This window comes from Dreissena polymorpha, chromosome 3, assembly GCF_020536995.1.
Source record: "Dreissena polymorpha isolate Duluth1 chromosome 3, UMN_Dpol_1.0, whole genome shotgun sequence".
In the NCBI taxonomy this organism is placed as follows: domain Eukaryota; kingdom Metazoa; phylum Mollusca; class Bivalvia; order Myida; family Dreissenidae; genus Dreissena; species Dreissena polymorpha.
The window spans coordinates 54,809,194-54,821,024 of NC_068357.1; the positions used below are offsets into that span (position 1 = coordinate 54,809,194).

The 11,831-nt window shown below is 33.5% G+C and overlaps 1 protein-coding gene across 1 annotated transcript; it reads right to left on the bottom strand.

The window, feature by feature from the left end:
* Window positions 1–821: 821 nt before the first annotated feature.
* LOC127872238 (cholecystokinin receptor type A-like) lies at window positions 822–10,630 on the bottom strand. The gene is made up of 6 exons (XM_052415569.1): window positions 10,370–10,630; window positions 5,237–5,358; window positions 3,537–3,660; window positions 3,083–3,196; window positions 1,816–2,033; window positions 822–891 (listed from the first exon to the last, which is right to left on the bottom strand). The coding sequence occupies exons 1-6, from the start codon at window positions 10,628–10,630 to the stop codon at window positions 822–824; spliced, it is 909 nt and encodes a 302-aa protein (XP_052271529.1).
* Between the last annotated feature and the right edge of the window lie 1,201 nt (window positions 10,631–11,831).

Below are 11,831 nucleotides of genomic sequence, written 5' to 3' on the forward strand. Positions count from 1 at the left end.
GCATCAATACTTATCTTGTTGGATAATTGTATTGTTCATTTCAGGAAACTGACAGTAAAAGTGAAGCAATGTGCGTAAGGTATTGTAGCATTTAATAAACAATAGTGTGGGATATCATTTGCGCATATACTATACTCCCCTTAACATAAACTCTCCTAGAGTCACCTCACTGTAGTGTTGTCCGTTTGTTTGTTTTTGAGGGGGAAAGGTTAAAAAAGGTAAACATGTATCAATAAAGGAAATCTTTATTTTGAATAATATAATTATATCCGATTTTATATCGAACGAACGTTGTTATTATTGTTTTTCACGGGAAATTGAATCATGAACGCGGATGGAATCAGAAACCGTTGCAACAAGGCTTTTATAACAAAAAATTGTGCACGTCACTGACGTTAATTTTTACAAGACAAGTTTATCTTCGTATGTTTCAGTCATAAGTATCCATTACAGAACCACTGTTTTTAGAGTGTTATTTCGTCGTTTTTCGAATTTCGCCAATCAAACACAGCAGTCGTTTTTTTGACATATCATACGAACACCAGCTATCGTAACATAGATTGGAGATTAAGACGGTACATAAAATATTGAAATGGACGTTGTTACCGAATACACATAAGAAAATACACTTGCCTTCTTTGACTGTCATCATGTGTTAAAGTAATATTTCGGATAGCCAAAACATTAATATCGTCAAATGAGTCAACATAAATAAAAAAATTATCTACTTTTCATGAACACTTTCCTCGTATATTTATATCAACGCATAAAAGCTGTTAATTAAAACGCTTTATTAACTACTGGCAGGGAGTGACAAGTGGCTATCCAGAGGCTGAGCCAAGCAGCTGAACGGGCATCAAGCTGGCTGTGGCTAAGGCGAGAAGAGAAGAGCTGGAGGCAATCAACCAACACGCAATGACTGATCATCACTGTGGACCCACCGCTATCAGAATGTTCATGGAATTAAAAGGGCCGAAACATTCTAAGACGGCGGCATCCATGCTGATGATGTTGGTAGAGGAGCAGTCTACAACCAAGCACAGATTGGATTGTATTCAAACAAAAAGGGTTTGAGCATTGTGATTGAATAAAAAAATATATAATTAATATAAGACATGGTAATTACGATTGTATGAATTTTATTGAATCCAAGCCAAGTGCTAAAATGATATGAACATAATCAGTACAATGACAAATATAACAAAATACCCTTAAACTATGCTGTTCCTCACTTGAATTATATTTATAAATTAGATGTATACTACAATAGTAAAAGGTTTGCGTGGATATATGCATTTTTAAATTAAATACTTATCATACACTGTATTTTATACTTCCTGTAAATTGCATGCATAACTATTACTTTAAATTAATGAAACGTTATGTCAACCTAAAAGTACACCATAAGAGCATGGCATTATTTGTTTGCATTGACATGCAAAGTCGATGTCGCTGAAAACATAGACATATTTCGTAATGAAGTACATGTGGATGAGACAATCATAAATAAATAAAGAAAGAAACTCTTCATATGACGCTGAACCTAAAATAACGTTATTGGATTGAATTAATTTGTGGCGAATGTCAAATATCACTCGAGTAGAAGAAGAAGTATAGTCTGTTTGCATTTAATCGGAACAATTAACACCTTTTTCTCTAAAATCATATACTGTCTGAATTGAACGACTGTGCCTTATTGATGCTGTTAGACCTGAATGGAATGAGACGGAACGCGTATCGCCAAATGTTCGAGTTGGACGAAACCTGTCGCTTTCCATATGGGTTTGCTTCCTGCAAAGTAGCAGTAAAGTTTGCTTGAAGGACTTTCGGAAATATTTCGACATGAAGGCGTACACGATTGGGTTTGTGCAACTGTTGATGTAGGACAGGATAAAGAACGTTATCCTCATTGGTCGAAGGAAGCCGGTATGAAGGTCGTCTACAAAGCCAAAGGACACCAGCATATTGTTGGTGGTGATTGGTCCCCAACATACCAGGTAAATCAACACAATGGCGACAAGCATTTTTATGATCTGCAGATGAAAGAAAACCAGATAAATCGCCATCACATTTATTTTGATTACGTACTACATATTCACATTAATAGACATGTGCCAAATGAATATCGTATAGTTTTCATTTGTAAAACATCGGTTGATATTCGGCGTTAAAAATACAGATAAGGTACACTAAAAAATAAAAACCTGTCGCCTTATGTCATTATCAATCAATAAAGTATATGACTGTTTCGTTAGTATATTAAACAAAGGTTCAGGAAGAGAACGTAAGTGAATGCAAATTATAATCAGTAATCTTAGTTTTAAAATTGTAGTTTATTATAAATAACAAATCTCAGGACATCTATGTCTATTCCTTCAGTTATAAAACAGCTACCTTACTATTCATAAGAGGGTTATCTATGACAACTTGATTTCAGTATAAATCACGAATAGAAACTAACCTGTCGTCGTGTGTTTTTATCATTTAAAGAAGTTAATGATGGTTTCGTCAGTCTGTTTAACAAAATCTTTTCGCCGCCACCCATGGGTCGCAGTTCCAAGATCGGCGAACCTTTTAACCCGTTCGGTCCACCATCTATCCTCGTTGTAACTAAACCTTGACGGATACTGTGGCAAACATTATTTTATTCATTGTACTTTAGATACAAAACAAAACATCAAAACTCGCAACGGGCTATGTGTTTGGTAACCAGTTCTTACAACTTGCAGAAATACATGGGATTTGCAATGTGATCTGCAATACAATTATGAAACATCACAATATGTTATTGAAATTCTGCTTTAAACTATATATTCGTGGCCGACCTCCGTCTATCATTGGAGTGCCGATTTGTATTCGTATAACTGCATACCCAAATACGCGTTCATTATTTACATACTCATATAATTGAAACTCTTTAAATAGACATGTTGATGGTCGTAAAAATATAGACCAAACAATACATAGATAACGCACTGTATATTAATTACCTCCTATTTGCAACGTTTGGTCGTTTTCTATGCAATACCCAAACTGTTCTACAAATGCTGGAATACGCAAAGACCATTAGGCACATTGGCACCACAAGAATCGCTAAGAACATGTAGACGCCATACATCTGACTATACAATGGTTTCTCCCAGCTAACGATACACCAGTAGACCGTAGCATTCTCTGGTCCAACTGGTTTTTGTACCTGCAAGGTGACACACACACATATATCAATATAATTTATTTATTTCTGTCATGTTATTTGATCAATCAAGGTTTCAAATAAGCATATACATTGCTAAACAATAATGTATATTATGGTTAGCGCGTCGCAAAAAGTCATCAATATCTGAAATATTGACCTTTTAATGTTTACATACATGCTTAAATTGTATTTGATTGTACGTTTAGTGCAAGCCCATTATGCATAGATTGTGATTCGTTGCATATTAAGAAATCAACCTGAATTTAAAGTGGTCACGAATAATTTCGAGACAAATAAAAATGCATGTTGTTTTCAAGATTGCCGTATTAACAATACATACCCTTCCTATAAAAATTGGAGTGGCTAGAACGAAGCTGAGTACCCAAATAACAGCGATTATCTTCTTGGCAAGTGTCACCGTGCTGACACATTTGGCTCTAATAGGATGGATGATGGCGTAATATCTGTGGAGAGGAGAATTTGAATTTTCATTGAAACTAATCCGCGTTGGGAAGACAACATGATTAAAAAACATATATTTCTACATCGCTTCAATGACACAATGCGCTAAATTTAACATGGTTAAATAGCAAATAGACGAGACAGGTAATATTGACGCAGCTGGCGAACATTCGTGAACATATACTATTAGATAAAACAAATTAATTAAAGGGGCCTTTTCACAGATTTTGGCATGTATTGAAATTTGGCATTAAATGCTATGTATTGATAAATTTAACTATTGGATCTAAAAAAGCTCCAATACAAAATCAAGAATACAATTTTAAAACAAGAAACAAAAGTAACTCTCAACAGGGATCGAACCACTGACCCTTTGAGTACTGGAGTAAAAAAATACCACTTAGATCCTCGGCGATCCGTGCTCATACAATGATTGATATATTTTGTTATTTTATATAAGCAATCCTCGTAGTTGCACACAATATAACGACAACAACAGAACTCTCCAAAGTAGTCAATCGTTAACGTTGCAATGATTTATAATGTTCAGGTTTTTAAGTCGTCAAAAGATGCATATAATAGATATTTTTAGAGCATGGTAAATGGTCAGTATAATTGTTTTCTCACAAATATCATAACTGAAACGAACATTTACGAATCTGAAATAACTTTTTTTATTTAATCAATTTACCAAAAACGTGAAAAAGGCCCCTTTAATGCCAACCGTACTGTTTTAATGTTTTTCATTTTCTTCATAGCGAAATACAATATATTGAAGACACATTTATTGTAGTTGACATGAGACGTTGATGGTTCATACAATCTGGCAGTTTCGTTTCTTGAATTCGTGGATTTGTGTATTGTCCGATATAATATTTTGCTCTTAAGGTTGGTTTAGCATATGGTTTCTTTGTTAAGAGTACCACCAGATACCCACGAAAATACATGTCAGTAAAATAATGTATGTTTCAGATAATGTATTAAATGCACTTTACTTGTTCAGTGATGCTTTTCAACTGTAACTTGTCTTAAGACTTAAAGTGATGGCATCTAAGAGGTGAGATGTTGTACTAAACACATTGTTGGACTATCATCGACATAATCGCCTTCGTTTTCGTCCTGAACAATTTAGCGTCATAAAATCTAACCGTCTTAATATTATCATATGTATCACCATTATCAAAATATATTGTAGGATTTTAAATCATCAATATTATAATATAAATCGAAAATTTCATAGAACTCATACACTAACTAGACATGGGTATTCTAATTCCATTCAATTTTGCGAATTCGGTGATGACCATATGCGTATGATTATGCTGATATTAATTGTGACGGCGATCATGATCACGGTGAATTCATAAGAAAAATAAATTATGGTAATTTTATGATGATGGCAATTTTGATGATGATGATGATGATGATGATGATGATGATGATGATGATGATGATGATGATGATGATGATGATGATGATGATGATGATGATGATGATGATGATGATGCGATGATGCGATGATGATGATGATGATGATGATGATGATGATGATGATTAGCCGATACTATGGCTTCTGACCTTTCTAAGCTAAGCACGGTCAGGTTCATCACTGAACACAAGATCGAGATGTTCTGCACGTAATGAACGAGCTTGCACATCACTGCTCCAAACTTCCACGTGTAGGAAAAGAATGCGGCGCACTGCAAGACAGGTAAACTGAGGTTACACAATTTAGTCGAGCTTCAATATGGAAAATCCGGAACGCCGACATAAACGGTATAATTTAATGTACATCTATATATTTATTTATTTTATATTCTTATTCAATTATATTTTAATTGTGTAATACTTGTATGTCAGACAAAGGGCTTAATATATTTCTTACACTCATATAGTTATCCCTTTATTAATACTTGTCTTAAACTACTTATTCAAAAGGCATATTAGTAAATGCTAGCTATTAATAAATTAAAGCAATGTCGATCCATCCTAATGTCCTTTGCTTTATCCAAAGCAAACCCTTGACATGCGTGTTCAAGTTTGAAACACACAAAATTCATCAACATTTCATTTAAAATATTAATTGACACAAAACAAGAACATAAAATACCAGAAATCATGTTGTAATGTTCATACATTATCCTGACTGTTCACATTATTTTTATGTTTTATTTTTCAGATATTGACTCTTAACGGCAATCGAAATGAAGATTGGGCAGATACTATAAATAATTTTTGCGCTTTTTGACGTGGTTATATGTGTTTTATCAACTTATTTGCCAAAGAAAACTTTGAATCAGAGATCTGAACTTATTATTGAATATTTCAAAATTTTGCTAATTCAAACACACCTTGATCGAATTGCTCAAAATTGGAAAAATCAAACGATTAGACCCAAAAGAATAACGAGCTCAATTATGGAAAACCTGACGTAATGTTCCATTTACCAGATCTATTTGATAGCCAAGATTTCGGCACAAATGTTGATATTCAAGACGTAATTTGCTTCAACGAAAGTACTCCATACCGAAGTACAAAAATAAAGACTTTAAAGAATTGGCTCAAGTCCTGAAACCGGGTTTGCAAATGCCACATGACGCTGATACTGCCTTCACCAAACGGTCTGCCATACAGAGGAGAAATCGATACTCCTATGAGAACATGCTAGGAAGATAAACAGCGGCAGCCTTTTTCTACGGAACTCATACGGACTATCGTCATATAAAATGACAGTGATTTTTTTCTTTTCTGTAAAATTATGATATTATTCTTATGTTGAAATACACAACATTTGTTTATGTCATCGTCTCAAATTCAATAAAATGGCTGAACATTATAGTAGTAGCGTACTTATACATGTTGTGTATACATGTATTCGCAATAAATATTTCAATCATGCTTATCTCATTGACAATTTAGACTTTGATACATTTATTTGTTTTTTGCGTATTGAAAATACACAAATTGCATGAATGTTCGCCCATTTTTAAGGCGTTGTTTTATGTGCCTAAAACTTGGGCACTATCGAACAATGGTTGGAGAATACGGAATGTAGTACATGTTACAGTAAAGCAGAATTTTTAAGGAAAATAATCGTTATTAGAAAAGATGAAAGGTTTAGGTCATAGCACACAGATAAAATTCTTTTTTAAAGACTTTTCCCTTGATGTCACAGTGACCTTGACCTTTTGACTTTTAAATAGAAAAATGGGCGTGGTAGAACTCGTGAAAGTGCATTTACTCACAAGTTTGAAGGTCCGAGGTCAATGTCACTCTTAGAGGTCAAAGGTCAAATTGAAATGTAGTGTATCGTGTCTCGAATATTAGTAAATCAGTAATGATAGGATTTTCATATAACATGTCAAAAATGTTCACTTCTACCAGATGATGTGTCTTGAGCATCACACAGATTTCTCGCTTCAGTAAGAGGACAAAGGCCCTTTTTTACAAAACATGTTTTTTTGCAGAGTAACTGATGATGGAATATTAAAATAGCCTAGCAAGAATTGCACGCAACACCAAGGTCCCTCTTTCTAAGGCTAAGGTCCCAGAGGCCTATTGTAAAATTGTGGTGCAATTGTTTATGTCATGTTGACACAACATCATGGGCAGTAGTTGGACGCGACTTCCTATATGAGATGTATGTAAAGGTGTTTCATGTTCTGGATGCAGAGCAAAATACCTTAGAGATTTCAAATTTATTTTTTAAACCAAAAGGAACACATAAACAAAGCAAGATGTATGACATTTTAAATCTCACTGATCAAACCTAAAACCCAATTCAAATTTGGACTTGGGCAGCAGTGAAGTAACTTATTTGCCTCAAATATTTGACTAGATTGGGTCAAGGCTAAGTCTCAATTGAGTCATGGTTAAGTCTGAATTTGGTCTGGTTAAGTCAAAATCGGGTCAATTTTAAATCTGGATTGGGTCAATGTCAAGTCTACATTTGGTCCTGGTTAAGTTTGGATTGGGGCAATGTTTAGTCTGAACTGATTCATGTTTAAGTCTACATTGGGTCAAAGTTAAGTCTGGATTGGGTAAATCTTAAATCTGGATAGGGTCAATGTTAAATCTGGATTGGGTAAATTTTAAATCTGGATAGGGTCAATATTAAGTCTGGATTGGGTCAATATTAAGTCTGGATTGGGTCAATGTTAAGTCTGCATTTGGTCAAGGTTAAGTCTGGATCAAGTAAATGTTTAGACTGGATCGTGTCAATGTTAAGACTGCATTTGGTCAAAGTTAAGTCTGAATCAGGTCAATGTAAAGTCTGGATTGGGTAAATGTTAAGTCTGGCTTGGGTCAAAGTTATGTCTGGATTGGGTCGAGGTTAAATCTGGATTGGGTCAATGTTAAATCTGGATTGGGACAAGGTTAAGCCTGGATTGGCTCAATGTTAGGTCTGGATTGGGTCAAGGCTAAGTTTGGAATGGGTGGGTTAAGTCTGGATTTGGTCAATTTTAAGTCTTGATCCTGTTATGGTTAAGTCTGAATTTGGTTAAGTCAATATTAAGTCTGGATTGAGTCATGGTTTAGCTTGTATTGGGTCCAGTTTAAGTCTGAATTGAGTCAAGGTTAAGTCCGGATTGGGTCAAGGTCACAGTGAGGTCAAATTTTATCATTTACTTTTAGTTAATGCCATACAAACTACAAAGTGTTGAAGTAAGCAACTTGGTGCATGATTGGTCAGGATATTAATGCAGGTAATTCACAAGTCGAAAGTCAAAAGTCACAAGTCAAAAGTCGCAAGTCAAAAGTCATAACTCACAAATCAAAAGGGCAGGTTTATGCTTCCAAATAAAATGTATCATTAACTAATATAAGTGTAGAGATCAACTATAATTTTCGAATGTTATTTCTAAACCATAATCCAATGTTGGTATTTCTGGCAATGAAGTGAAAATGAATGAAAACAGTACATTCCGTATTATTTTTATTCAACATCTATCAAAATGGAAGTGTTTTCAAATGCAACTATTTGTATTGAGAACAGTGGTTGAAATAACAATATTTAATATTTAAAATTGTGAACAGTTTAATACATAAACACAAATTTGTTGTTAACTTTTCTTTCTCAAACATAGTGTGTACATAAAGTGTATTTTTATTGTTTCAGTATAAACCACACATTCGGAAACGCCATAATATTTATAGGTTATAAGACGTTTCACTGTACTATTCCGATATATATTTGGACGAGCACGAAGTTTTTAGTCATATTGGACGAGTATTGTACAGTTTGTACGTCTAATAAGCTTTTTATTATATTTCCTTTTCTTCAGCTCTTTGTTTCATTTTAATTTTAATTTGATTTTAAAATGCTTTAATTGCACATTTATTATTATCAAGCCAAGCGCCCATGTGAATCGAGTATTGTGCATTCGGATACGTTTTCTCGGTAACGGCTTTTTTATTGTTATTATGCTTAGTGCACTTGTACTCAACTGTCCAATATGGACAAAATACAGACTTTTTGGATCTAATACCGGAATATACTGGACGGTCACGTGGTACATATGAAGAATGCCGATTGGAAGAATTTATTGGATATAGAATAAATGATAATAATAGGATTGTTCAGGGACACTGATTTTGGTTACTTCCATCTCTTCATATTTCTTTGTATGACTTCAACAATTCTCTTAAGCCCCATTCAGTCAAGAAATTTCTCTCGGGAACAGGGGATTTAAAGAGATATTACACTGATAAAAACATGACCTAGCATAAATGATATGCGCATGTATTAAATACTCAATATATTGTGAAAAAAAGGAACCTTAAAATTTATCAGAATAAGACGATGTTTAATGAATCTTAGAAAGTTTATATAATATAGCTGTTTGGTTTTTACATGTGCATTGTTTTTATTTTAGTGTTATTTAACCATTTCTTTTAATTTTCTAAATTTGCCTCTATGGACATATTAGTTTTTGTCACAATATTCGTATAAATCTTAATATGCAGCAAATGCCATAGTATGTGATGCATATTAATAGTTTACAGTCCTTCATGTATGCATTCGATATGCAATATATTGTTACAATTGTAACCATATCCAAAACAGGAATAACAACTAGAACACTAACGGCAGAATATACTTAAACTTAACCTTCCTGTGGTTTTAGAAGAATGTTATGCTGTAACGGGAAACTTTTAAAAACAAGTAAACTGACAAAGAAGAACACATAATGTTGCATTTTTGCGGTATCATCCTGATTTTTTACCTGGTTGTGTATAAACACTAGTTGTTTATATGTATTATTTTTGTTATAATAATAATAATTTATATGCTTATTAGTATTATCATTAAAATTATTATTATAAATTTTTATGAGTAGTTGTATCATTTTCAGAATTATAATAATTATTACTATTATTATTATTTATATTTTATTATTATTTTTATTTTTAATATAATTATATTGAAATTTTCTATTACACACCGTATTTGATGTAAGATCTAACGACGTTAAATAAGAAAGAATTAAAAAAATATAAAAAGAGTTAGTTTAACAAGGATAACTTTTGAAATATCCGTGGACTATTTTTAAATAAGTTTGTTGAAATAAAAGCATTAGTATACATTATCCTATATAATCATCTTATAAAATGTCATTGACTTTTAAAAATGCCTACACAATAAATTATCAATTAGAAAGGAAACAATCACTTAATCATTAAAATCAAATTGTAAATGCGTTATCTTACCTTAACAGGTACACATATCATGACCAAAAGAAGGTCCGCTGTAGCGAGACTAAGCAAAAATATATTAGTCACATTTTGCATTTTCTTAAATTTCGCTACCGAAACAATCACTAAACAGTTTCCGATCAACCCTAGTATCATTGTAAGTCCGTACACAAGCGATACTGGCACCAGTTGTTCGATTGGTACATTGTCAGGATCGGCCTCATAATCGTAATCCTCGTACATGTAATGAGGTTCATCTGAGCTTAATCTTGCCATGGTTGAACTGAAGTTATATGTTGTCCTTTCTATCAAATTATCCAATACATGCAAACTGTTGTTAAATACATTTTCACTGTTTTTAAAGATATTTTCTACCATGTGTGTCGTCTGTACATCTTCAAAAACGACGGTTCTCTTATCAAGATTCATATTCCTCGTGTGATTCCTAATGTCAATATCATAATGAAAGAACACTGTGTTATTTAAAATATATTCAAATCATCAACTGCCTTTATCCTTATCATTTGCACATACATCGTTTGATTACATACATTCATTTTACCTGAATTTAAGCTAAAGCATGAAATATCTACTAACGTTATGGTATTCTATTCCAGTTATGCCATCCATTCTCTTTCTGATCACTCCAATATCAGCGCGCTGACACCGTGCGCCTAAGGTCTGCCTTCGGAAAATACAACGTTATCAATGGCGGTGCTTGTCCAATATTTTGGGGGCTATATGACTGCGCTTATAGAAAGGCCATTATTTAAATGAGTCTCCATGCCATGTGAAATGACGCCTGTGACAAATTGCTTTCCAAAAGACTCTTCGATAAATTCAATCTGCTTGCGTTCCGGTAGGTATTATCATTTAAAATAGATTTGTTTCCCCTTCAGCTGGAGACATGGTCTATCCGAAGACATTGGCAAATAAACTAAAGAGGTATTTGCTCACGCACGATATGTTTTGTATTCGGTTAAGAGAGTTTTCTGACTTACATAGTACGACGTATAGATATGAAGATCTTGCGTGACACAGTGGATCAGTGCCAAAAAGTCATCATTAATCTATATTAAGCTTCTTATGATGTAGTGAATCTAATTGTTTTCCAAAATACTTTTTGGTAAATTCAATCTGCTCGCGTGCATTTAGGTATTACAAATAAAACTAGATTTATTTTATCCTTCAGCTGGAGACATTGGTTTGTCCAATGGCGTTGATGAATGAAATAAAGAGGCACAATATGATTGTATTTGGTTAAGAGAGCTTTTTGACTCACATCGTACGTCAAATAGATATGAAAAGCGTGCGTGAAATACAGTTTCAGCACCTAACAGTATGTGTTATTCTATATGCATTATGTGGATTAGTTTACCATGGAGTGTTATAATAACAAAATGTAAAGGCCTTGTGTGTCAAATAATAGATATGTGTGACGGGCTCATCGTGTCAAATAATAGATATGTGTGACGGG

What these genes read in the sequence shown, in the direction of transcription:
- LOC127872238 (XM_052415569.1), bottom strand. Translation starts at nt 10,630, where the DNA reads ATGGCAAGATTAAGCTCAGATGAACCTCATTACATGTACGAGGATTAC. An exon ending in TGATATGTGTACCTGTTAAG is followed by an intron (nt 5,359 to 10,369) that starts GTAAGATAACGC and finishes CCTGTCTTGCAG; the next exon opens with TGCGCCGCATTCTTTTCCTA. An exon ending in ACCGTGCTTAGCTTAGAAAG is followed by an intron (nt 3,661 to 5,236) that starts GTCAGAAGCCAT and finishes TCCTCTCCACAG; the next exon opens with ATATTACGCCATCATCCATC.